Raw genomic sequence first — 27,893 nt, 5'->3', positions numbered from 1 at the left:
TCTTAATAAGCAAACAGTATTTTGTATTTCTCAGAATAGAGGAAAAGAGAAAGGGGCTCTACATTTTCATACTCTTTTCACAGACTTAAATTTATTTGTTTTTGCTGTTCTTCAATTTTTTCTCTTAGACACAATTGTAGGAAGATTCCCTACCCCTGCCTTCCCCTGGCCCAGTTCCTCACCATGTTGAATTTAATTTGGTCTCCACATCTCTGCTACTCTGTCTTACTTACTGGATCTAGATTTGTTCTAAATAGAAGAAAGAGATCCTCCTCAGTTATCAACCTCAGTAGCCAAGTAGAGGGACATTCTTTCTGTCTCCTCTGAAATGAGAGCTAAGTTGACTTATATCTTCACTCTGGAAGTGGAGTGGACCAGCTCTCAAAACTGTTTTTTTTAATGTATTCAGCTAGGGTCATCAGATCATTGATCCAGAAGGTACCGTGCATTTTCCATGGTTATCAATGTGTAGTGTTAAGATACTTAGCTTTTGTTATTTGGGAAGACCCTGATGTTCTATTATATATGGGAAATTTTACATTTGAGCAAGTTTTTTCTTAAAAGGTGAACACTTTGAATATTAGTCATTTGGAATAGAAATATTGATCAAGTTCTGAAGCACACTTAATATTTCATCTTGTAAGTGTCCTAGAATGTCATACATATAGCACAAGGACTATCAAAAAAATTCATTAGTATGCTGTTTCGTTTTCTGAAATTATGGGTACCTTTTTTTTTTTTTTTACGTGCAAAGATAACCTGCATCTCTTGTAGTCCTTATTGGCATATACTTGAATTTTTAACTGGTTAGACATTTTTATCGTTAGCTGCCAATCAGTTTCATTATAATTCATTACTCTTTAGCCCATGAATGTTATTCATTGGGTTTTTATAATGATCCTATTAAAAACACAAAAATTGTTAAAAGATCTTGAAACTCAGGAATGAGTAAATGTAAATATCCCAGTCGTTTGGAATCGGCCATGAGAAAGGTAATGTGACAAGAAAGGAAGGGAATTTGGAAATGGCAACAGATGCACGGTGGGAGGACATGAGTTCAGGCCAGAAATTTGTCTCTAGTGTTGTCTTAGGGAGAGTCTTTTGAGCAGAAATATGCTGCGCGTTTAGAAGGCAGTTCATCAGGAATCGCTGAAGCCTGATTTTTCGGTTGTACCTCAAAGAGTTTCCGCCTTACCTCTGTGGCTCTGATTCAGCGCTCCCCCCCACCCTACAGTCTGCAGACAGACTGTATGATGATACAACTCCTCAAGCTAGTTGTATCTTTTATTATAATTTACACCTTTTTGGGCTTACCTATCAGTTTCTTCTGATTTGGTTGGTGTAAATTATCTCCCTTGAATGCTTGAGTAACCTGGAAAAAAACGGGATTCGGGGCTCACAGAGCTGAAAACCATGGAGCTGGTTGCCATCACCAAGGCTGCTTGGCATATCCTCATTCCAGAGCGCGTCCCATCACAGGCCAGTGGCTGCCAGCCCCTCCCTTTCCTGCTCAGCACCTGGAAAAACTAGCTGGATAGGACAGGCTTGGCCCTCTGAGACCCCTGCCAGTGCTAGCCTCAAAATAAATTTTTGTCCAAAGTTGAGAACAGGGAGGGCATTTAATTTCATCTATTCAAAGGTTGTGATCACAGTGCAAAAGCTCCTTCACTTAACCTGCCATCTTTTCTAGTCTGGTCGTTATGCTGCTTTGTACCTGCACCCTGAGCCCTCCTCTCCTGCTCGCTACTTTGGTCCAACCCTTTCTGTTTTACTTTGTGAACTTCATTCCATCATAAACAAACTCCTGTGAGCCTTCATCATTTTCACAGAATGCTCTGCTTTCTTTTGATACACTTAATCTAGGCGTATAAAGCTCAGTAGGGTTGAGGTACATGTACACATAGTCTTGCAGCTTTTATAAAATTTACTCTAATAATAACCTCTATTATTATTTACTGAGCACTAAGTTTGTCTTAGGGTTTTTCAGCAAGTCAGCAGGAGAACTGAGATTTGATTTCATAGCTCTCTGGCTCTGATGTCCACGCTCTTACCATGACCATGTGAGAAAATAAATACACTGTTAAAAAGGTGGGAAAAACCTGTTTGTTAGGTTTTTTATTAGGCTTTATTTGATGCGATCTTTACAAGAACAGAGACAAATTCTTTTCCTCTGCGAATGTAACACGGATTTCTTCAGCCCTCTCAGGTGTGTTGAACTCTTGAGCTAATTAGTGTGTATTAGATACTAGAATAAGTAATTGAGAAAGTCTGTCATTGGTGAGCCCTTAACTTTATGATAGATATCATATCACAGTACTTATGATGTGGTGACATGAGGTGAGGATGGTAACTCCTTGTCCAGCAAAAGAAGTTTGAACAACCATACTTTGTTTGAGCCTTTCACCTATATTCCGGGGATGAATCACATTGGATATTGGACATTTTAGATTTGACTTTAATGTATGAAGAGAGTCATTAAAATCTAGTGTACTAGTCAGCTATAGAGAACAAACTAGTGGTTACCAGTAGTGAGAAGGAAGAGGGGAGGGGCAAGCTATGTGTAGGGGATTAAGAGGTACAAGCTATTATGTATGAAATAAGCTACAAGGATGTATTGTACAGTGCAGGGAATATAGCCAGTATTTTATAATAACTGTAAGTGGAGTATAACCTTTAAAAATTGTGAACCGCTATGTTGTACACCTGTAACATATAATATTGTACATAAACTATACTTAAATAAAAGTAATAGTGCATTAGAGTAAATGTTATAAAGCTTACATGTAACAGTGCTATCAAGGGTAGGTTGTTACTTTATTCAGAATAATTATCGTAAAGTAATAAAGTTCAAGTATTTGAGTCTCTACCAAGTACTACAGTAGAAAATGCAATAAGTCACAATCCTTGCCCTTAGGACATTCATAGTCTTGCAAGGGAAATTATAAACACATTAATAAAATAACATGTTAATATTATGAAAAGATAAGCTCAGAGGAATGGTGCATACATCAGTTGGTGGTTTGGGGGAGGGGGATTGTTGGGAATAAGCCGTGTTTGTATAGTAAGGCTTGGCTGTCAACAGCAATTTTCATCTCTCTCATTTACTTCACAAAAAACCCTGTTAAGTAAAAAATGTTTTTATACTCGTTTTAAGAGATGGGAGTAGTGCTAAAAGAAGTTAACTTAGATCACTAAATGTTAGAATCAACGTTCCATTTTGACTCGGGTCCTCTGACTTCGTAGGTCAAGACTTTTTTCCGGAGAACCTTCTTATAGTGCTCATACTTCGAAATACTGACTTCAAGTGGGCAGATTGGGTACTAGTTAAGACGTTAATGGAAAACAGGGAGAGATAGCCCGTGTGGTTTGTACGATGACACCTGGAGTTGTGCAGTTCATTATGTAGAGACACTGGGAATGTGAAAATGTTAATAAGCGAGAGGTATAATAGTGTCACTTACCAAATGTGTGGTGGCACTTTGCATATTCATCACTGGCTGAAAATCACTGAAGAACTCTTAAAACAGTGGAAAAACACTTAAAACAGTTGCTCTTTTCTCATTTTTCCAGTTTAATCAAGTGACCTTGGGTCAGCCAGGTAGGACAGGCTTTGGATTTCTTTGTGGCTACTCTGGGGAATGAACGGAAAGCCAATTAGTTTAAAATAGAGTCTATAACATATAGTGTATAGTTAGCTTATAACTTTACCTTAAACATTGCCTGAGAAAAAAACTAATGTTTCTGTTGCCCTATCCACACTTAAAGTCTTTTACCAAATTGTGAATTCAGCTCATCTGGGCCTTTCTTCAAGCAATACGCTGCTTTATTAGTTTTCATAATATGCTTTGTTTGAATGAGTATTTTCTCTGTAAAATCTAATGATTAAAGATAGTTTGGAAGTGCCCGTTCTGATTTACTTCTATCCAGTTTTTAGTTGATGAAGTACTTTGGCTTTCATTATCAATATGAAAATCCATGTGGCTAGAAATCTGTATTAAGTTTTGTTCATGTTTGGAATATATAGTCAAATTGCCAAACTGATTTTCATTTCAAACATTTCCCGTATGTTATGTTTATATATTTACATCTCCTTTTTGGCCTTAATTGTTCTCTGAAGAAGCTTTATTACTTGCTTATCTGTACTTACTTGGATGTAGCAGACACAAAACTAACCTTTTCCATTTGATTGTATTTTCTCTTTGACACATAGTAGGTACTGGCCTAATTTTGTTAAGTGGATGCATCAGTGAAGGACAAATGGGAAGATAACAGTTCATGTCATTAATAGTGATCTAAACCACAGCTGTTTTCACATCTTCACTAGACTGTCAGCTCTTTGAGAGGAGGCACTGAATTGAATATACATTTCTTCCCTGAGAGCTAACAAAGGACTTGGTGTATTAAATACTAATAATAAATGTTTGTGGAATGAATAAACATTTAAAGGTTGCTTTTATGCTGTTGGCAACAAGGTCTTTGTTATATTTAGCTTCCAGCTGTAAAAAAAGAAAAAGAAAAGTCAGCGAATAAAATCCTTAAATCTGAAGAAAACAGATGTAAGCTGTATGCTGTAGCCATAATAGCCTCTCTGAACAAAATCTATAACTGTATCCTTAGGACATCCTCCTCTAGGCTACTGCTGCCCTATAAAGTGAGGGCACCTGAGGCTGTTTTCAGACATACGGTAGCACGTCATGCAGAGAGGAGTGGCATGGAGGCTGCTGCTCAGGATATATCAGCATAGTACTGGGACTGAGTACCCCCCACCCCCCGCTTTCCTGGGGGTCTTGGGATCTTGGTGATCCTGTCTTCAAAGTAGCAGCCTGCAGCGTTTGAATCAGATGTCATAAAGCACAGCCAGATCATGGTTCTCCTCACAGAGTCCTTGGCTCTGAAGGGTGGTAAGTTGGGGCCAGTTTGAATAGTGTAAGGGGAGCAGTGGGAATGTCAGTATAAGAAAGCAGCAAGGGACAAGCTGTCAGGTTGCCGGTCTGGCAGGCCACCTCTGCCTGAGGCAGAGTTAAGTTTGGGATTTTGTTTGGGCTTCTTTCTTAAGTATACTGTACAGATAATTTCATCAAACGCCCACATATTGTGAAGTTGAACGCTTAGTTCAGATATATAGACTGAATTGCTGTGTACTTCTAAGACAAAAGTACAGACAGGTATATACCCCAAAGAATTTAAAACAGGTGGTCAAACAAGTGCATTCACATACATGTTCACAGCCGCTGCAAGCTGGAAACAACCCAAATGCCTGCTAACAGAAGGATGGACAAATTGTGGTATATACTTGCGATAGAATATTATGCAGCCATAACAAAGGAATGAACTACCAATCCATGCCACAACTTGGATGGCCCTTGAGAACATTATGATAAGTGGAAGAAGCCAGACACAAAAGGTTGTTTGAATTCATTTATACAAAATACCCAGAATAGGTAAATCCACAGAGATCGAGGGCATGTTGGTGGCGGCTGTGGCTGGGGAAAGGGGAAAGGGGGTAACTGCTTAATGCCTAAGCTTTATTTTGAAGGGATAAAAATGTTTCGGAACTAGATGGAGGTGGCAGACGTTGTGAACGTACTCAATACCACTGAATTACTCATTTAAAAATGATTAATTTTATGTTAATTTCACCACAATGAAAAAAAACGATTTCATTAATCCTGTCCTCCCCCCCAAACCCTACAACAAACAAAAATGCATATAATTAGAATATGATGCATTGTAGTCCCGTACTTTGTGCCTCTCCCGTTGCGGAGCACAGGCTCCGGACGTGCAGGCCCAGCGGCCATGGCTCACGGGCCCAGCCGCTCCGTGTCATGTGGGATCGTCCCGGACCGGGGCACGAACCCGCATCCCCTGCATCGCAGGCGGACTCTCAACCGCTGTGCCATCAGGGAAGCCTCTGGCCTACTTTTTTTTCCTGAATAAGCTTAGTCTTTCCCTACCTGTGTCCTTCTGTGCACACTGTGGTCTCCCACTGGAACGTTGTCCTCCACCCATTTTCCACATCCAGGTCTTATCCAGCCATAAACATATATAACACCATCAGGCTTTCTTTGATCCTCTTGAATTCCCTTCATCTTTCTCAAGCCCATATCCAAAATGATCTCTTGATCCTTTGAAGACCCTTAGCACTTTTATCTATACCTCTTTTTTGGGCAGTTATCAAATTTGACGTTCGGTTATTGTTAGTTATACCCATTTCTTAGCCATCTATGTGCTTGAGTATAGGGCATATAGTGTCTGATTTTTTTTTTTCTGCTTTCTTTCATAGTGTAAGTGCACAGTGTTCATTGACTAAATAGCAGAAGAAACCACACTTTTGAGAAGGTGTAGGAATATTTGTACTATGTCAACTAACTTTTCTATAGCTTAGGCATTCTACTTAGAGCTCAGTGATTCATTAGTTCATTCTCTCATTCAGTATTTAACTGCTGTGACAGGGGTGGGCACTGATAGACGTGGGAGTACAAGGATGACTAACAGTCCTGGATGCAGAGGAACAAATCTTCACCTTGGGTTTAAAATTGGTTTCACAAGAGGTACCCATTATTTAAGCGATCTACATGGAACAGTCTAGTCCCAGAGTGTGGAGATTGGCTCTACTAGACTAGTACCGCTTGTTCATGGTCCTCTTGCTCATCGTTGACTTGGATGAAGACAAGCACACTTTGAATTCTCAAAGTGCTTATGCCAATGAGAGGACTTCTTTTTACATTTTTTTCTCAAGAGTTCTTGTTAAATTTCTTTGTAATCTATACGTCCTTAAATTTACCCAAGGCTGAATCGTAATTGTTGTTGTTTGTGGGGCTTAAAATTTTAAAGTGTTATCCCATACTTTCCTTGTGTACTCCAGAATGTACGTGGGGGGGGCACACATGGCATCACGTAAATAAATGCTGGCACGCCTCTGGTGCTGTTGGTGGAGGTGCAGCTGGTGGTTCGGAGCTACTGAAACTTCTAAGGTGCCTTGTAATGGTCAAATAAGATTTTAATTTAGTTGATTATTTTCAGTAATACGTACCTTCTTCTGATTTTTTGAAACTTAATTTTTTTTTTATACTTAAGGACAATCCATTTCTTCGCCTAGTATATAAATAGCCTTTTATGGCAACTTTTTTCTGATAGAGTTAACGAATTATATCTTCTGTTCTCAGGGTCTGCTCTGGGCGACTTATAGTAGTGGGGAGCAGAAAGTTCTCTCAGGGTATGGAAAGAAATATCAGTTTTTGTTTTTTTTTTTTTTTTGCGGTGTGCGGGCCTCTCACTGTTCTGGCCCCTCCCGTTGCGGAGCACAGGCTCCGGACGTGCAGGCTCAGCAGCCATGGCTCACGGGCCCAGCCGCTCCGCGGCATGTGGGATCTTCCCAGACCGGGGCACAAACCCGTGTCCCCTGCATCGGCAGGCGGACTCTGAACCGCTGCGCCACCAGGGAAGCCCCAGAAATATCAGTTTTAATACCCTAATGTATAAGCCACTGATAACTTGGTAGTAAAACATATATGCATATTCTGTTGCATAAGATGAAAAAGCACATTTTGACATAAGTACAGCATCATTTTTTTTAGGCTTAAGAGTTCAGATAACCCCCAATTGATATTTTGTTGTTTTTTCCCCCCATACTATTGTGATTCTGGAGGTTATGGGATTAACGTGGGCCTGGGAAATGTCTGGCAGTGGCTTCATCTCTGTTGTTTTGTGATGCTTGAGAGATCATGGTGTGTCCTGACGTTCACAAAGGTGGGCAGGGCATTGTGTTGCCATGAGGATTAGACTGTGAATGTATCGAATTTGAGGATTGCAGGGTTATATTTTTTGACTTAGTCCAATAGGTTTTCAGTCATAGAAAGTTAGAACTGGAGATGACACGGAAGTTGTGGGGTCCAGCGTCAGAGCTGTGGGAACTGAGACCTGGAGGGTTGCTTCCCTTACGAGCGGCAGGGTAGCTCTTACATCCAAGCTGGTGTTTCATTCACAACGGCATGGCTGTTCTCCCAGTGTGCAGTTGTGCGTGTGTGTGCGTGTGCGTGTGTGTGTGCGCGCGCAGAATTCTTAGTGTATCCTGCTTTCATTTGTATGAATTGTATGCTTGCCATCACGTTTTTTTTTAAATTTACATCACTTTATTTATTTATTTTTGGCTGTGTTGGGGCTTCGCTTCTGCGCGAGGGCTTTCTCTAGCTGCAGCGAGCAGGCGCCACTCTTCAGTGCGGTGCGCGGGCCTCTCACTGTCGCGGCCTCTCCTGTTGTGGAGCACAAGCTCCAGACGCGCAGGCTCAGCAGTTGTGGCCCACGGGCCTAGTTGCTCCACGGCATGTGGGATCTTCCCAGACCAGGGCTCGAACCCGTGTCCCCTGCATTGGCAGGCAGATTCTCAACCACTGCGCCACCGGGGAAGCCAGCCATCACGGTTCTTATTCATGCTACTTTCTTCATTAAATTGAGTCACAGTACTTGCATGTGCACATCTTAGGTATAAGAACAATTGCTTTTCAAGATCCTGGAGAGGAATAGATTTCAACTAGGTGTAACTAAGAGATGAAAGGAAAGCATCATTTCTGTATTTTGTCAAAAAAAAAATCCAAAGTTCTTGATGATGTTCTCATAATTTTCTTACCTTGTTGATCCAAGAATTTATGTGCCTATTTTCCAAATTCAGCCAGGCTATGATGACCTTAATCCTGATTGGAGACTCTCTACTGAGAAGAGAAAAAAAATCAAAGGTGAGTTTTATGAAGTATGATGATTAAAACCTTAAGAGGCTCGTGTTGTTTAGTAAAGGTGCTTTTTAGGTGGTATGATATATATAGGGGAGGGAAAACTCCTTTTCTTTCTGCTATCGTAGGTTCTCTGCCTGGGGATCTGTAAAATTAGATTGACAAAAGACAGATTAATAAGAGAAAAACAAGCAGAAGTTTATTAGCATGTACACTGAGTTTATACACGGGGGGTACCCAGGGATGAGTAACTCCGAGGGATGGTTGGAAATTGTGCTTATACAGCATCTAAACAAAGAAACAGTCAATTTTTAACCAAGTGACAAGACAAAGGAAAAGCAGTTGGAGTTTCTAGGAGTGACAAATTGTGGGAAGGCCAGTATGTGGGGAAAGTAATGGAAGATAAGCAGTAGTTAGTCATGTAGATTCCTTCCGTGCTATCTCTGGGCTCATAAGGGTCTAAATTTGTCTCCAGTGATGAACTCTTGTCCTTCGTGGTAGAGAGCAGAGAGAAGAACAACTTTGTAAATTTATGTCCTGCTTTTACGCAAATAGGTAGAGGGCAGAGAGCTTTTCTTGTGTCTGCTTCTTCTCAGTGGCCTCTAGCCCAAAATAATCATTATGCCACAGTGGCACATTTTGGGGTGGCATATTCGGCTACCCTACATATAAAAAAGTCTCTAGATACTTCTGCTTCACTTTGGAAGGAACACCAAGATTTCATAGGACGGGGACAAGGCAACAGATCCCGCTTTCTGACCGTCAGGTGTTAATATTTTGAGTTTTCCCAAGGCTGAGGCAGAGCCTGTGGCATGCAGCATGGCTCTCCCTCTACAGGCCAGCGTGGAGATGGCACACTGAGTTCAAAGCTCGTAAGTGTACTCCTTTGTAAATGAGCATGGAGGGGATAGCAGAAAGGGATTCCTCAAAGGGTAGACTCTGAGTATTTATCTTTGGGGCTGGGGTGCCAGTGTGGTAGATGGTAGGTAATGAGAGGTTGGAGGGACTTTCTCTTTCTTTTCATACATCTCCATATATAAGCATTTTTTTTTTTAGCAGCGAGCATGTATTACTTTTATAAATAGAAAAGAAACCCAGTATTTACATTTAATTAAAAGCAATAGTGGTTATTTAATTGGTAGATTAAAATTAAAAACAAAAATTAAAATATTAAGAGTTACTTTGAGTAATTGGTTCCTTTTTCTTCAGGTGAAACTCCCCAAGTTAAACACTGCTGAATTTTTAAGTGTCTCCTGTGAAATTAGTGATAGTTACAAGGTTCAAAATCTTTATTAAATTATGCTTCTAATTCACATTTAAAGACCCTGAAAGTATTGATTTGTTAATACCACGTGTCATGTTCACGTATTCGCTTTTGTTAAATAATCATCCGAAATACTCATTCAGAAAAACATTTCTGAGAAAAAATATAATTTGTCAAATTAGAAGGTTGGCTGCATATTTAAATGATGTGCTCCTTTCCATCCCGCATTACATTAAGCTGTAAGCCTAGGAACACTGCTTTTCATGTTTTCTTGGAATTCCTTATTTATATAGATTGCTTTAGGCTTAAATCGGAAGAAAATGTTGAGCTTTCATGGTTTTTGTTTTTTAATTAAAATAATGAGTTATTCTCATGGAGTTAACCTCCTGTTTTATTTTATTTCTAATTTGGCCGCGCTGCGCGGCTTCTGGGATCTTCATTCCTCAACCAGGGATCGAACTCGTGCCCGTGGCAGTGAAAGTGCCCAGTCCTAACTGCTGGACTGCCAGGGAATTCCACTGACCTCCTATTTTAAAATCTCTATCTCCTTAGTCAAGTGTTTACATATATTTTTAAATTTATGGTGTACTTTGTATGTATTACCTTTAAACCTCGTCAGATCCTTAGTGGAACAAGTGGTATAAAAGGGCAATAAAATTATAGTAAATATCATGCCATTTCCTTTCGAATGCCTCACTTTGGTGAACCACAGTTCAGTTCTATCCACCCTCCCCCAACCCCTGCAATTCCTTACTGGTCTTGAATATGTTTTCGTCTTTCTGATTAGTTGCAAGTATAGAGGAGGAAAAAGTTATTTTTCCTACTACCCTACTAGATTCTCCAGCTGAGACCCAGTAAATTGGACTAACAAAAAGAAAAAAGCATACACATTTACTTAATATGTTTTAGGGACACAGGAGCCTTCATAAGGAAATGAAGACCTGAGGAACAGTTACACCTGATCAGTTTTATACTAGGTTGGGTGAAGAGTGGAAAGTTGTAGAAAGACATGAGAGACAAAAGGGTCTGAGCTAAGGGTAGTAAACTGGGAGGAACTTAGCAAGGCCTGTTTGTTTCCATTTTTCTTGGCTTCCCTCCGTCTTTGGAGATAAGGATGCTCCTTTCCTCCGGATATAAAGAAGGTACCTCTCACGTGGGGATCTTAGGACCTGCTCCAGAGGAAGGTCAGAGTTCTTCCTGAGTCTGCCATTTCTCAGTACACACCTGCCTTTTTTTAATATGTTGAAAATGGTGACATATCTCTGAATATTTTTCATTTTTTGAGCAGAAAGACCTTAATATATTTACCTCTGCATCCCTAGAACTTTGGACTTTGGCAAATTGTTGGCATTCAGATGTTCATTAAATAAATTACCATTTTGTATCTTCTACTTGAGTAAAAATCTGAGTGGTGACTTACATTTTAATTTTTCTTATTATTTGTCATACCTTTAGGACTCACATGGTTTTAAAATTGATTATTGGACTAAGTGTGTTGTATTTAAACCACATTGCTGGATGGATTTTTATTGATTTACTTTTCCCCCCATTAGATAAAGAGTCCTTTTACCCACTGATAGATGTGAATTGGTGGGTGGACAGTGCAGTGATTTTGGCTCGCTGCTCTGGTGCTTTGACTGTTTCGTCGGTGAAAACTTTGAAGAATTTACTGGGAAAATCCTGTGAATGGTTTGAACCATCCCCTCAAGTCACTGCTACCCATGATGGGGGATTTTTGATTTTGGAGGTAATGCTTTCCCTTTTAAAGCAATCAGTGTGTTTGAGAGTAAACATTTATTACCCCCCAAATCTAAATATCTGATTTTAATTTTGGTTATCCCATTATTTAATCTTGTCTTTAAAAAGAAAAATTTGTTATTGGAATCAGAACTTGGTGCAGTATAAAAAAGATCTATTGTTTAGACAGTTTAAAAAAGTGCATTTGTATAAGAATGAAGAACATTTAGAGTCATTTTGCTCTCTGTAAAGCATTTCTTCCTCATTGACATGATAGCTTTTTTCTTTTTCCTGGATTAGTTATCTTAAAAATATAAATAATATCACTACCTAAGAAATGCAGTCTTTAACCTATTCCTATGAAATATGACAGCTTAAAACTTTTGGTTCTTTTATTAAGAAAAACTTGTTTATCATGACAAAAATTTTGAAAAGAGGCTAATATTTTAAAGTTATGTTTTGGTCATTTAAAATTATTTTAAGTCTTTCAAGGTAATGGCCTTCAATAGCCTTCACTTCAGTGCAGACTGACAAATGTCTTCTCCCCTTAAGTTTGGTACCGAGTCTAAAGATGTGCTTTAAAGAGAACCAGGGCCTAAAATCGAAGGCAACTGTGTTAGGTCTGGAATGAAAGTTATCGTTCAGACTTCAGACTCAGAACTTGGTGAAGACATTGTTTAAAAGCTGGGGAGCTATGCTTGATAAAGCAAATAAATACCTTCAGGTTCATGTTGCTAAATAGATGGAAAAAATCGTCTTTTCACAGCAGGTACAAAAATATCAAAAAGAAAGAAATTAACATTCTCAACTCCTTTATTTCCCTAAAGTAATTACCAGGTATATATTTTACAAGACCGTATTAATGACCTGTTATTAAAACAGGCTTTAGTTTTAGAGATTCGGAGCCAATAACTTCTGTGCTTATTTCTGGAGCTATTGATGTAAATATATAGCATTTGTTGTTGGGTTTCTTTGAGTTCCATTCTTAGTTTTAATCCCACGGCTGATGTAATGAATCAAACCAGAGTAGAATTAAAAATATTTTTCTCATTAGCTCTAAAAACGTATCTTTAGTTCCTCACTATTCACTTAACATCTCCTTTTTCAATTCAGTGCGAGATTAAACTTGCCCCCAAACGATCTCGTTTGGAGACAAGGGCGGGAGAAGAAGGTGAAGGAGAAGAGGATTCGGATTCCGATCAGGAAATATCTGCCAAGGCTCGCTACTTTGGTTATATAAAACAGGGCTTGTACTTAGTGACCGAGATGGAGCGGTTCGCACCAGCCCGGAAACGCCCTCGAACCATTACTAAAAACTACCGCCTGGTGAGCCTGCGGTCTACGACCCCAGAGGAGCTCTACCAGAGGAAGGTGAGGGTGTCCCTTTACTATCCACAGTCACAGCATCAGATTTGATTTGCCTCTATTGAGAAAAAACTATTTTTTTTTAATAAAGGAAGAAATTTAAAGAGGGGTTGTTATTATCGTTGACGTCTTAGCCGCGTCAGTATGCTAAAGCTGCTGGGAATAATGCTGGTCTTTGTGCCTGAGCAGTCAGTCAGAGCAGTGGGTGGGAGGGGAGTTCATGTGGACCAATTGTCTACTTGGTGGCTCCACCCAGGTTTTCACTCCACTTCATGTGGCCTTCAGCTCTCACTTCCTCTGTGTTGAAGTACAGCTGTCTCCTCAGACTGCAGCAGATGAGGGAAGAACTGCAGACTTGCTTTCTAGTCCGGGGTTTGCTTGGGAAGCAGATTTGATCACCACTGAGTATTCCACGTGTTTGTGCTGCACTGTCGCGGAGTCCTGGAGGAGGAGTCGGGCCGCCCTGCTGGTCCTGGTTTTGCCATTTTACTTTATAACCATGGGTGTTTCACCTCTGTTTCTCATCTTTCTGTTAAAGCGCTTAAAGGAAATACTTGATCTATCTGCCCCTTGTCATGTTTGTGAGCTTCTGGGGCCACAGTGCACATGAAGGTGGTTAGGAATGACCTACGCTATCATCGTTCATTCTGTCATCGTTTTGACACTGCAGACTGCTTGGTAATGTCACATTCGTGTTCCATTTCCTTGTCCAAAGATCGAAAGTGAAGAGTATGAAGAAGCCTTGTCTCTGGCTCAGACCTACGGCCTGGATACTGACCTGGTGTATCAGAGGCAGTGGAGGAAGTCAGCTGTCAACATTGCTTCAATTCAGAATTACTTGGTATGTTTAAGATGTTGGGGAACATGCAGTAAAATTCAAACTTATGGAAAAACTTTTGGCTGTCGGGCTTCATGTTGGAGTACTTTCCACTGCTGACTTTTCTATGTGAAGTGTTTTATTCTACCTTGAAAAATTATCTTATCAGGTTCTGTCGGCCCTGCAGCTGGACGTTGGTGCAGAAGACATGTGACCAAATATTCACTGATAAACCAGCCAACTGCCTGGTCTTGGCCTAATCCTTTCCCTTCATCTACCTCAGTTAACCTCTGTTCACCTCCATCAGTCAGGGTCCTGTCAGAAGCCAGGAACCACCCAGTAATGTGAACAGGAAGTTTTAATATGGAGAGTTAATATTTTCTAGCAACAAGAGATTTACTATATGAGGGCAAAGAGAACTCTAAGGAATACCCTGGGGCTGAACGGCATGTACCCAAGGAGGGAACAAACTCGGAAGGGAGGGCTCCCCCTGGGCTGGGATTCAGGCTTCATTGGACAAGGAGTGGTTGCAGCACATTGGACGGCCGAGCAGTTCGCTGGAATGCCTGAGGCCACGGCTGGTCCATAGTAGCCAAGGCTGGCAGGCAGGGAAAGGTGGGATGGATGGGCCAGCTGGATGCCTGTTGCTAGGGTGGCCGTGAACTGAGGTTGGGGGGTCGAAAACCCCAGGGGCTGGTAAGTGGGGAGCCCCCCACCAGCATGAAGGCTGGTAGATAAGGAACCGTGGCCAGGACCTTTTTTCCACACCCTCTCCAGCATTTGTTGTTTGTAGATTTTCTGATGATGCCCATTCTAACTGGTGTGAGGTGATACCTCATTGTACATTCCCCCTGGAGTGTAGGCGAGCCTAGTTTAGGGAGCTTCCCCTTCAGGTGTCTGGGAGGATTCGCTGGGGAGGAATCTGTCGATGGGAGTGCAGCTGACACTAAGTGGGAAGTTGTCCTCCAAAGGAGGGAGGGGGAAGTAAGCACCACCAGATGTCGCCTGCGGGCATTGCCAAGACCGGAGCAAGAACCAGCGCACACGTGGACTAGAGACCAGAGCCTCTTCCTCTGCAGTGGCCTGCAGCGCCCTCTGTTGACAAAGCTTAATATCGTGTCAGCCGCAAATAGGAAAGGCTGTTTATCCCATAGCTGGCTCTGAAGAGTGCTTTTGAGGCTGAGAGGCAATAAATAGATAACTGTCATATCAAACTTGCCAAATACCCCCTTTTTGCTTAAATCCTGCAGTTAAATCCTTCCTGCTATGTGCTGCCACAGTTAGAGTTACTATGTTGGCTGTTTATTTGAATCATTGGCGCCTTTGTAAGGAAGTAGTTGGACTCATACCTATTTTTAGAAGGTGCTGACTTCTCATGTGACATTTAGGAAGGCAAATACCTTTTCATGTAGGAATATTCTAAGAAGTGTTGGGAAATTTTCATGGTAGTTGTTTTCCCTAAAAATTCATGTACATGAGTAATTAAAAATAAATAAAAACGTAATCTGCAAAAGTTGTGTGTAAGAAGTTGATGCTTCACCCAAACGGGAAGATGAACTGTTAATACAAGCAAGATATCAGAGTTGAGAGAGCATGAAAGATAATGAAATAAAGGAAAAAGACAAAGTTGCTTGTATTTTCTTTAGAATATCAGAACAGCAAACCTATATTATCTTTCTTTCTTTTGTGACTCAGGACAGTGAGCTCATGAGTTCATGTATATCCACTTAACGGCCTTTTCTGTAACACAGTAGAAAGCAGATTTGGTCTCTGAAGGAGCTCACAAATATTAGGAGAGACAAATTATGTACATTTTTTATGGGGGGAAATACTTAATTCAGCAAAATAAATAGGCAGTGAAGAGTAAAAGCACTATGCCAGGAATGAAAGGGGTACAGGAGTGGCATAAATATGGCCTTCGCTTTTAGGGAGCTTATAATCTTCCCGAGAAGACAAGCTTTATGCCTTCATTATAGAAATGACCATACAAGAAAATTGCGGACAAATGCTGTGGGAACCCAGTGAAGGTAGCAATCATTATAGACTCTGGTTATGGAAGTCTTCATATAGTGAAGATGTTTTGGGCAGGGATTTGAAAGGATTCAAAGTAGAGCTAGAAGAGAGGAAGGCATTCTTAATGGGACAAGTGGTATGAGCAAATTAAAAGAAAATGAGCATGACTCATGAGGCCAGTGACTAAACCTGGCTTATTCATTGTTCTATTTTCATGGCACACAAAAAGTACTCAGTAAATATTTCCTGGATGAATGGCTCTGTAAGGAAACCAGCCTGTTGGATCTGAGATTCCATGATGGTGAACACTGGGGCATATTGATTAGAAAGATACATTGATTTGGGTTCAGGTGGGAAAACTTGCCAAAGGCAAGAGACTCCTGCAGTGTCCCAGTTGTTACGTGTCAATGACATGGACTGATACAAAGGCCATAGATGTGGAGAAGGGGATGTGAGTTCAGAGACATTTCAGGAAAGAATTGATATGAAGGAATGTGTAAAGGAATGTGTAGGGTATGAATCAGATTTTACCCTAAATTTGTATCCACAAGGGCTCTTTCTAGGAAGAGGGCAAGTCAGGAATTATGAATGGAGTCAGAGGAAGCTGTTGGGAGGGAAGTACATATGGGCCCTTCGTCTTTCCAAGGAACAACATACCATGACTTTTTATGATTAAATTATCATCTGTGGGCTTCCCTGGTGGTGCAGTGGTTGAGTCTGCCTGCCGATGCAGGGGACGCGGGTTTGTGCCCCGGTCCGGGAAGATCCCACATGCTGGAGCGGCTGGGCCCGTGAGCCATGGCTGCTGAGCCTGCACGTCCAGGGCCTGTGCTCTGCAATTGGAGAGGCCACAACAGTGAGAGGCCCGTGTACCGCAAAAAAAAAAAAAAAAAAAATATCATCTGTGCTTTGGAGTACATCTCATGGTCAAGTAAATACAGAACCTTGACATGCTATGCCTCATTAGTTTTGTTTCAAAGTTAAACATGTTTGTTACAAGAAGATAAATCTTGCCTTACTTCTTTATTTTCTACTCTTCTATGCAGCCCAAGTGCAAACTAAAAAGCAACTAAAAAGTTTGGAAAGAGCTTTTTATGTTTCCAAAAAAGAGTACTGAACTTTGTGTTTCAGTGTGTTTTATTAGATGAAGAAAGAAAGCAGTTGGAATCACATGCCCTCTACCCAGTCCTAGTCACTGTTAGGAAAGTAGCTTTTTAATGTTGAGATGCTCTAGCAGCTGCTTGTGGCCAAGGTTTCAGGTAGCTCTACTCTCTTACGTATAGCTTTATAATTCTAGAAGGCAGTTTTCAGGTGCTCTCAGATATCGTGGTTTCTTTAATGCCTCTGTTTTAAAATTTTCTCTACATCCAGAGTAAAATAAAGAAACGATCCTGGGTTCTTCATGAGTGCTTGGAAAGAGTTCCTGAAAATGTGGATGCTGCAAAAGAACTGCTTCAATATGGATTAAAAGGCACAGACCTGGAGGCTCTTTTAGCCATAGGGAAAGGAGCAGATGATGGCAGGTTGGTTCCGGAAAGATGTGGATAGAAGTAAAGGTGACTTTATGAAAACTTTTAAGCTGAGACATTGGAAAGGGTAAACTTTTCTTTATTTAGGTTATTCTGCAATGAAGCAGTTGCCTTTGATTAATGCTTTTTTATCTGAGGTCAGTTTTCTTTCCTTTAAGTTAAATACGTTTACATATGATAGCTTGATGCTAAGAAAAGAGCAAATTCTACAAACATTTATTGAATGCTGGCCGTTTCTAAGCTGTGAGGTTAAGGCGGCATGCACCTAGGTGCGCTTACCGTTGAACTGAACCACCATAGGCAAGTCTGAGCTTCATTCACTTACTTTATGTGTAGCATTGTGTCCTTCTTCAGAGAATTACCTTGATTAAGTTATATATCTTGTGAAAGCATCTCATAAACTTTTTTATTGAATTTTATTTTATTTTTTTAAACAGCAGGTTCTTATTAGTTATCCATTTTATACATATTAGTGTCTACATATCAATCCCAATCTCCCAATTCATCCCACCACCACCACAACCCCCCGCCACCTTCCCTGCTTGGTGTCCATACGTTTGTTCTCTACATCTGTGTCTCAATTTCTGCCCTGCAAACCGGTTCATCTGTACCGTTTTTCTAGGTTCCAAATATATGTGTTAATATACGATATTTGTTTTTCTCTTTCTGACTTTCTTCACTCTGTATGACAGTCTCTAGGTCCATCCACGTCTCTACAAGTGACCCAACTTCGTTCCTTTTTATGGCTGATGTCTTCTTTATCCATTCGTCTGTCGATGGGCATTTAGGTTGCTTCCATGTCCTGGCTTTATTATGTTGAGGTAGGTTTCCTCTATGCCCACTTTCTGGAGGGTTTTTGTCATAAATTCGTGTTGAATTTTGTCAAAAGCTTTTTCTGCATCTATTGAGATGATCATATGGTTTTTATTCCTCAGTTTGTTAATATGGTGTATCCCAATGAATGATTTGCATATATTGAAGAATCCTTGCATCCCTGGGATAAATCCCACTTGATCATGGTATATGATCCTTTTAATGTGTTGTTGGATTCTGTTTGCTAGTATTTTGTTGAGGATTTTTGCATCTATATTCATCAGTGATATTGGTCTGTAATTTTCTTTTTTTGTAGTGTCTTTGTCTGGTTTTGGTATCAGGGTGATGATGGCCTTGTAGAATGAGTTTGGGAGTGTTCCTCCCTCTGCTATATTTTGGAAGAGTATGAGAAGGATGGGTGTTAGCTCTTCCCTAAATGTTTGATTGAATTCACCTGTGAAGCCATCTGGTCCTGGGCTTTTGTTTGTTGGAAGATTTTTTTGTCTGATATGATATTGTTACTCCAGCTTTCCTTTGATTTCCATTTTCATGGAATATCTTTTTCCATCCCCTCACATTCAGTCTGTATGTGTCCCTGTGTCTGAAGTGGGTCTCTTGTAGACAGCATTTATTTGGGTCTTGTTTTTGTATCCATTCAGCAAGCCTGTGTCTTTTGGTTGGAGCATTTAATCCATTCACATTTAAGGTAATTATCGATAAGTATGTTCCTACTACCATTTTCTTAATTCTTATGGGTTTGTTTTTGTAGGTCCTTTTCTTCTCTTGTGTTTCCCACTTAGCGAAGTTCCTTCAGCATTTGTTGTAGAGCTGGTTTGGTGGTGCTGGTGCTGTTATCTTTTGCTTGTCTGTAAAGCTTTTGATTTCTCCATCAAACCTGAATGAGATCCTTGCCAGGGAGAGTAATCTTGATTGTAGGTTCTTCCCTTTCATCAATTTAAATATGTCATGCCACTCCCTTCTGGCTTGTAGACTTTCTGCTGAGAAGTCAGCTGTTAACCTTATTGGAGTTCCCTTGTATGTTATTTGTCATTTTTCCCTTGCTGCTTTCAATAATTTTTCTTTGTCTTTAATTTTTGCCAGTTTGATTACTATGTGTCTCGGCATGTTTCTCCTTGGGTTTATCCTGTATGGGACTCTGCCCTTCCTGGACTTGGGTGGCTGTTTCCTTTCCCATGTTAGGGAAGTTTTTGACTATAATCTCTTCAAATATTTTCTCGTGTCCTTTCTCTCTCTCTTCTCCTTCTGGGACCCCAGAATTTCTTGCGTTTTATGTCGTCCCAGAGGTCTCTTAGACTGTCTTCATTTCTTTTCATTCTTTTTTCTTTATTCTGTTCCGCAGCAGTGAATTCCACCTTTCTGTCTTCCAGCTCACTTATCCGTTCTTCTGCCTCAGTTATTCTGCTGTTGATTCCTTCTAGTGTAGTTTTCATTTCAGTTATTGTATTGTTCATCTCTGTTTGTTTGTTCTTTAATTCTTCTAGGTCTTTGTTAAACATTTCTTGCATCTTCTCAATCTTCGCCTCCATTCTTTTTCTGAGGTCCTAGATTATCTTCACTATCATTATTCTGAATTCTTTTTCTGGAAGGTTGCCTATCTCCAGTTCATTTAGTTGTTTTTCTGGGGTTTTATCTTTTTCCTTCATCTGCTACATAGCCCTCTGCCATTTCGTCTTGTCTGTCTTTCTGTGAATGTGGTTTTTGTTCCACAGGCTGCAGGATTGTAGTTCTTCTTGCTTCTGCTGTCTGCCCTCTGGTGGATGAGGCTATCTAAGAGGCTTGTGCAAGTTTCCTGATGGGAGGGACTGGTGGTTGGTAGAGCTGGGTGTTGCACTGGTGGGCAGAGCTCAGTAAAACTTTAATCTGCTTGTCTGCTGATGGGTTGGGCTGGGTTCCCTCCCTGTTGGTTGTTTGGCCTGAGGCGACCCAGCACTGGAGCCTTCCCGGGCTCTTTGGTGGTGCTAATGGCAGACTCTGGGAGGGCTCACGCTAAGGAGTACTTCCCAGAACTTTTGCTGCCAGTGTCCTTGTCCTCACCCCCTGCCTCTGCAGGAGACCCTCCAATACTAGCAGGTAGGTTTGGTTCAGTCTCTTACGGGGTCACTGCTCCTTCCCCTGGGTCCTGATGCACACACTACTTTGTGTGTGCCCTCCAAGAGCGGAGTCTCTGTTTCCCCCAGTCCTGTTGAAGTCCTGCAATCAAATCCGGCTAGCCTTCGAAGTCTGATTCTCTAGGAATTCCCCCTCCTGTCGCCAGACCCCCAGGGTGGGAAGCCTGACCCTGGGAGGGGCTCAGAACCTTCACTCCAGTGGATGGAGTTTTGTGGTGTAATTGTTCTCCAGTTCGTGAGTCACCCCCACCCAGTGGTCTTGGGATTTGATCTTATCGTGATTGCGCCCCTCCTACCATCTCACTGCGGCCTCTCCTTTGTCTGTGGACGTGGGGTTTCTGGTGAGCTCGTGTCTTCCTGTCGATGATCGTTCAGCACTTTGTTGTGATTCCGGTGCTCTCACAGGAGGGAGTCACCTCATAAACTTTTAAGCACCCTACAGATGTCAGTTAATAACAGTAATAAAGTTATTTGAGAAGAGCTGCTGTTCATCAAACATTTGGAACTTTTGGGGGGATATAAGTGTGATAGTGTATTTGATAAGTAATTTAAATGAGACTGACGTTCATTACCATTTTAAAACCTTAAATAGAAGTGATTCACATTGTAAACTCTGGGCAACGTTTTCTTCATAGGCTGTTTCACATTGGGTGACTCTAGCCTCCCATGTTTTCGTAAGCAGTTTTCATTTTCTTGATATTCAGAGTTTCTACATGTGATGATTACTGATGACTTTTTGCCCATCCTATGGACATAAATGAAAGAATTGCTTTGCTTATAATAAATAGCAAAAGCTTTCTTTCAAATAATTGCTTGTTTCTGTTTCTGCAGAAACCAATGTAATAAAATCAAAGTAGGAGAAGGTACTTCACTATATGAAATTTAAAAAAAATACACAGATTTGGGTTTTCTTTTTTTCTCACAGATTTACACTACTTGGTGAAATGGACATTGACGGTATCCCTTACGAGGAGCTTTCCCCACCTGATCAAGAGCCTGCCGAGAAGAAAAAGGAGAAGGAGCTCAGGAAGAGACAAGAACTACTTAAATTAGTGAACTTTTCAAAGTAAATGATTTATTACTGTTCATTTGGTAATTTCTTTAAAATACCTAGTAATCTAAGTATGTTCTTTACTAGTGACAATTGCTGTACATTATGTTGGCAAGTTAAATCAAATGCATTTAGTATTGTTTTACCCTTGTGCTTTTGTGTACTGTTCCCTGAATTGGAGGCTTAATAGAATATTGATCATTTTATTCTATTTTAGATCTTAGAGAAATGTGCTTGTAGGTAAATATAAGTGGCCTAATACAGTTGTTCAAAACAGGTTAACACTGGAACAAAAGGAACTTTGCCGTTGTAGACTGAAATTATTAACCTACTTAGATCGACTCGCAACATATGAGGTAAGGAGTAGTTTTTTGTTTGTTTGTTTGTTTTATTTTTGCGGTACACAGGCCTCTCACTGTTGCGGCCTCTCCTGCTGCAGAGCACAGGCTCCGGATGGGCAGGCTCAGCGGCCATGACTCACGGGCCCAGCCTCTCCGCGGCATGTGGGATCTTCCTGGACCGGGGCACGAACCCGCGTCCTCTGCATCGGCAGGCGGACTCTCAACCACTGTGCCACCAGGGAAGCCCAGGAGTAGTTATAATCAAACCAGTTATGTTCATTTGATCTGTCATTATAAATGCTAAGGCTGCCTTCGTATCTGATATTCTTGGTCTTTAGAACTATTTATGTGGGAAAAGTTCATTTTGTATAGAAGCAGGTTCTCTTATACATCAGTTTTGGTAAAATTTAGAGATTCATGGAAGGCCAGAAGTTGCTTTGTTAGTCTAGGGAGTAGAAATGCTTAAGCCATCTCTGAGAATCTATGTTTCTTAGGTTTATGATCCTTTTCATTTACTTTTATTTTACATTTAAACTTTAGGTTATGGCATATACCTGTCTATAGTACCAAATTCAGTACACACTGGGTTTTAATAATCCTAATATGACTATTTCTGACTTGTTTAATTTTAATGATTTATTAGTGGTTTGAATTTAGTTGGTTAAACTTTGATCCTAATTATGGCCAGAGTTAGTCACTTGAACTTAAAGCGTACTTCAAAATTGTTTCTTCGGGACCACAACCACAAATATCCCATGTTGGGCATTTCAGTAGCACTCTGTACCATGAGATTTAGGTATTGTTAAAGGAGCGAGAAGCAGTTCATAAAATAGACATAGTTTAGATTGCTTTTTCACATGACCCTCATAGCTTACGTTACCCAGGATTTAGTATAAATTTCCCACCTTTGAAATTTGACTTCATTTGCAGTTTACTTCCTCCATCTCTCTCAGCCTCCCTTTTGTGGTCACACCGTGGCTTTTGGTATTGGCGCATAGTAGGGACTCAGTAAACATCACTTCCTATGTGTTTCCCTTTACCTGTTCTTACTGCCTGTTCGTCTTCCCTACTAGATTTTGAGCTACTTGGAGAGCAGGGAAGCTGTATTATTGTTCACTGTGTCACCACTGCCTATCACAGTGCCCCTTGCACATTATTGACCCCTAATAAATATCTGATTAAAGAATGAATGGTTCAGTCTGCAGTTTACATAGATCATTCCAGCAGCAGTAAAGTTAATCTAAAGTTCTCACACAGATATGACAGGTGCCCATAGTACATACCCATGTATAACTGTTGCTTATTCGTTTTTACCGGGTGGTGGATTTTGCTTGTCCTACTGTAATTTTACTGCCTATTTCATTTACTTCTGGATTTTTTTTTCAATTAACAGCATTTATAAATACAGCCATTTTCCAAATAAAGACAAGAATGCAGATGTAGTACTTTAGTTAACAGTTGAGAGTTTAATTAATTCAGGCCTTATTTATTTAGGTAGGCAGAGCTGTAATGGTTTTTAATATTTTCTTGTCACCCATATTTAAAGGCCTTTCCATTAAATCACTGTTTCCCCTCAGGAAATCCTCAGAGTGCCTCATGCATCTGAACAGAGATATGATGCTGAATTCTTTAAGAAGTTCAGAAATCAGAATATTGTTCTCTCAGCAAGAACTTATGCTCGGGTAATTTCTTTTTTGTAAAAAAAACAGTTATGGTTATTAACACTTTCTAAGTCTTTGAGCCATGCAGTTAATGTTATTGCATGCCCATATCATTACATTTCCTTTCTGTGTTGTACTATATTAATAACTGTAGAGAAAATAGAATCATGTTAAAAATTTTTTATTCATTATTCTGAGTTCTAAAAATAATTTTTAGAGCATTAGGTTGAGAAAAGTGATACAGACCTGGAAAAATCAGGAATCTTTCAAAGCACTTCATATCAGAACTGCATAAAAAAGTTAATTTTAAGGTTTTGAATGTTGTCATACAAAATCACTCCTTTATTTCTAAGGTTCACGTTAGAAACTTGCCCTTGCCTTCTGTACAGGAAAGTAATGTACAAGCCCTAGAAATTCTGTTCACTTACCATGGATCTGACCTGCTTCCTCATCGCCTCGTGATTCTCTCCAATTTCCCAGAGACCACTTCTCCACATGAATATTCCGTTTTGCTCCCTGAAGCTTGGTATGTACTATGTTCACTGAATTTTACCTTTTTGCTAAGTAACAATTTTTGTTTCATGCTAAACATCTTAAATTAAAAAAATTTAAAATGTAAACAATTTAAACTTTTTTTTCTGATTATAAAATTATTTCTAACTTATTTTTACGTGATCCTGAGGCCAAACCAAAATATGTCTAGCATGATAAGATTACTGTAACGTACGGAATGTGAACTTTGCTTTTTTTTTTTTTTGAAAGTCTTCTGCTACTAAAAAAAAAAAAAAAAAAAAAGAAAGTCTCCTAGCTTTATGGCTATGTAGTCAATATATACTGTTTTATGGTTAAGAACAGTTTTTAGGATAACAGTGTCTGTTTGAATTAGTTGTATCTTTCAGAAATTGAAGTGTAGTTCTGACAATATTAGGTTGTAGGTCCAGGGAACCCAGGAATGTCTTGGGGATCCTGCTTTTCTCAACAACCTTTTCTCCCTATGAAATTCCAGAGGCACAAAGACAGATGGGAAATCAGAGTACCTCTTTCCCATTATACTAATGCTCCTTATCTCAGTTGAAGGCTTTTTGATAATCGGGTTGTGACATAGACTCTTAAGACCAGTGGGACCATTAAGACCCAGTTGTACCATCTGGTGGGCTTCCAAAGGCCAGAACATCACTTCCAGAGAATGAAGAAAAGAGAATATACAGTTGACCCTTGAACAACACGGGTTCAAACTGTGCAGTTCCACTCACACATGGACTTTTTTCAGTAGTAAATACTACAAAAACGACATGATCCTCAGTTGGCCGAATCTGAGGATGTGGAGCTATGTGTACAGAGGATCCACGTGCATGGAGGGCTGACTATAAGTTATATAGGGGTTTTTGACTGCATGGAGGGTTGACACCCTTATCCTCCCTGTTGTTCCAGATTCAGCTGTGTTTGCCTCAGTGTGTAGCCTGGAGATGGGCAGGTCATCAGCCCCAGGCCTGAATGCCGCCTGGGAGTAGCATACCTTGCCTCTGTCTGACCACATAGAGGCAGAAGGGAAGAATATGTCCATTTGTGAGACCTTTTATATCTGGTAAACTAGCCCACTAGTAAATGTGGCTCAGTCATTAATTGCATCCTTTCTGAATTTGCCCAGTCTTAAAAAGAGTTGAGAGTCCCTGTCTTGCTTACTCATGTTGCATACTTTTAGTAATAGGTGAATTGGTCTGTATGAAATCTGCTTGTAAACTATAAAATACACTGTAAGGGATTATGACGGCTCTGACTGAAATCATTGTTACAGACTCTAGCTACTGGCAACTTACAGTGATATGGGGAGGGCACTGGATCATGTGGCTTCCTCATTCCTCCTCTGCACCTCCCCTGCTAGTTGTAGGCTTAGGTGTTGACGATAATGACCAACATTTATACAGTAATTACTATGCATTTGGCACATACTCACATCCGGTCTCCCAACACCTTTGGTATTATCTCTGTTATTATAGAAAGCTGAGATTTACAGAGGCTTAATAGCATATTAAACTTTATGTAAGTGCAGCCAGGATTTGAACCTATTTTTATTTAGAGTTGTAAGTCAGTAAGCTCTAAAAATAGAAGTTATAAACTCCCTATTTTGCATTACTGTTAGTACTAAAATGTAATTCTTTGTTATGATAAAAGTGAGCAAAAAAAAAGCTTGGGATATACCTTTCAAGCAGTTTCTTTTAGATCTGAATACTGATAAGTAAATGTAGTCTATAAAAATGTATTTATAAATATTTAACAATTAATTCATTTATTTTCTGCCTATTCACAAAATAGATCTAATCTGAATGGAAATGACCTTTTCTACTGTACATTGTTAGTATAGAGAAAAGGGCCACTGTCTTAACGTTTTTTCTAAAGGTAGTTTCTCCTTAGATTTGAACTCATTTATTTGCATTGTCTTCTGATGATTGCTTAGATAAACGTTTGATTTTAACCTGAAATTTCAGAATTGGTTTTTAGAATAGTTTTACAATGCCCAGTGCTATATGTTATCTTTGAAAGCCCTATCTATGGTTCCTTTATGGTGGCTGTCATAACCGATTTAAATGGCAGTAAATACTTTGGGTATATCATTGCAGCAGAGGGTAATTAGATGTTATTTCTAATCTTTCTTGTGGGATGTGTTGCTTAGACAAACTTGGAAAAGACTGATTTCTTGTGAGTCCTTAAGTTATAATCATTTTAAATATATTGAGAAAATATAGATTTATTTTTTTGTTAATATTTGTTTCTCAAGAAAGTCTTTCACATTGATTATGTTTTTGCTATAGTTAGAAAGACTGAGAAAGAACAATAGATTTTAATAGTAATGTCTTTTATGTGACTGCAAAGCGAAACCACAGTTATGTTTCAGGCATAGCCTCTTCTATGAGGTCTTCAGTAATTATTCCTTTCCCTATATTCTCATAATTCTTTGTTCATTCTTGCAGTATAGCACTTTTTATTTTGTATTATAGTCAGTCATTTTTATTACTGCCTTTCTCCCCCTTGTTCTCTTCTTTAATAAACACCCAGCCTTAAACTCACTAACTTCAAGATGGAGGCCATCTCTTGCTGAGTTTTGGATCCTCAGGGCCCAGGTGTTTGTGTAGTGGTTCTCTAAACTTGTTTGCTAACTGGATAAATTAGGTCCATTTTATGCCTGTTTACAAAAGAGATGAAAAGATGTCCTGCAGGGACATCTTTGCAACAGAATATGCTTTCGCTTATTAACAAGGGAGGTGTCCAGGTAATGTTTCTCCAAGGCTCCCACAGCCTTAAAGATTCAATTGCTATTTTAGCCCATAGGTGAAGCCTGTACTCTTCTACCCTATTCAAAGTTTTGCTCTAATGGACGTGGAGATCCATAAGATACAATCGTAGGACTTATTTCCCTTTTTTAGGAAATATATTTTTTGAGTACTTGCTATTCATTTTCAAATCACTTGGCAACTTTGGGTCAGATGGACACAAAGTGTCTGATTGTTGGAATGTAAACGCCCCTCGCTGTTTTACTGAGCCCTTCTGCATGCCTGGCGCTATGGTAGGGTCTGGAAGTGAGTGAACACGGCTCCTCTTCAGCAGGAGTCATCAGGTACGGTTTACACAGGAACAGAAGTTCCTGCTTGCGGCATCATGCTTTCAAACTGAGGAAGAGATGAGTTGAAATGACTCTAAATCTGCAGCCTTTTTTGCTTTCTCTCTTCTTCTCCTCGGTTACAATGTTTGCCAGCTCCTGAAATGGTCTTGCCACTTCCTTGTTTACTGCCTCGGACAGCTGAAGAACTTTCTGTGTGCATGCCTTGTTTTTCTGTGAGTGTATACATTGCTCAGTGGTAGAGCCTATATTTCATCCTGCTTTATCTTCTCTTCAGCCCGCCAACTTGTATTTTTCAAGTAATAATGACTTTTTAATGATCCGTTGAATTGATTAGAAACAAGTCACTAAGCTCTAAATGGACAGCTCCCAAACGCAGAATGACCGCGTAGCTCCCCACTGCCTTCAGATTGCTGTTGGGACACTCAGTACGGGGCCCCGCTCTCTCCACTCTGCCACACTGGCAGTCCCATGAACATACCAGGCCTTCCCTCCCCGCCCCCCTTAGGGCTTTTCAAGGTTAGTGTGCTCCCGCTGGGTGTGCCCTCCTGGATCTTCACATGACTTGCTCTCTGCTCAAAGGCTCCCTCTTCAGAAAGGCCTTCCTCAACCACTCTTCCCCATTGCTTCCACTCCCTCCTCTCTCTGCCCTTATCTGAGTTTTCTTTTCTTCTAGCACTTATACCTAACATATTATATGGTTATTTATTTGTCTCCTCCAGTTTATCTATCTTCCTTGGCCATTCTATTTAGAATTTTACCCTCACTTTATTTTTATTTATTTTTGAATTATCCATTATAAATATAAAATTAGCCATTTTATATACATCA

The 27,893-nt window shown here is 40.1% G+C and overlaps 1 protein-coding gene across 2 annotated transcripts in view; it reads left to right on the top strand.

Annotated features, from left to right (window-relative positions):
- Positions 1–27,893, top strand: part of NBAS (NBAS subunit of NRZ tethering complex) — a 332,635-nt gene that overhangs the window by 66,925 nt on the left and 237,817 nt on the right. For both annotated transcript variants that reach the window (XM_024747243.1, XM_024747242.1), the window contains 9 exons: positions 8,669–8,732; positions 11,544–11,737; positions 12,841–13,098; positions 13,808–13,933; positions 17,294–17,445; positions 21,319–21,459; positions 21,722–21,800; positions 23,363–23,467; positions 23,836–23,972. In XM_024747243.1, the coding sequence (XP_024603011.1) occupies positions 8,669–8,732; positions 11,544–11,737; positions 12,841–13,098; positions 13,808–13,933; positions 17,294–17,445; positions 21,319–21,459; positions 21,722–21,800; positions 23,363–23,467; positions 23,836–23,972 (1,256 nt within the window). The remainder of the gene's footprint in view (positions 1–8,668; positions 8,733–11,543; positions 11,738–12,840; positions 13,099–13,807; positions 13,934–17,293; positions 17,446–21,318; positions 21,460–21,721; positions 21,801–23,362; positions 23,468–23,835; positions 23,973–27,893) is intronic.

This window comes from Neophocaena asiaeorientalis, unplaced genomic scaffold, assembly GCF_003031525.2.
Source record: "Neophocaena asiaeorientalis asiaeorientalis breed wild unplaced genomic scaffold, Neophocaena_asiaeorientalis_V1.1 scaffold398, whole genome shotgun sequence".
NCBI classification, from domain to species: domain Eukaryota; kingdom Metazoa; phylum Chordata; class Mammalia; order Artiodactyla; family Phocoenidae; genus Neophocaena; species Neophocaena asiaeorientalis.
Note: the sequence above shows the minus strand (reverse complement) of the source record. Positions and strands in the feature narration are given on the sequence as shown.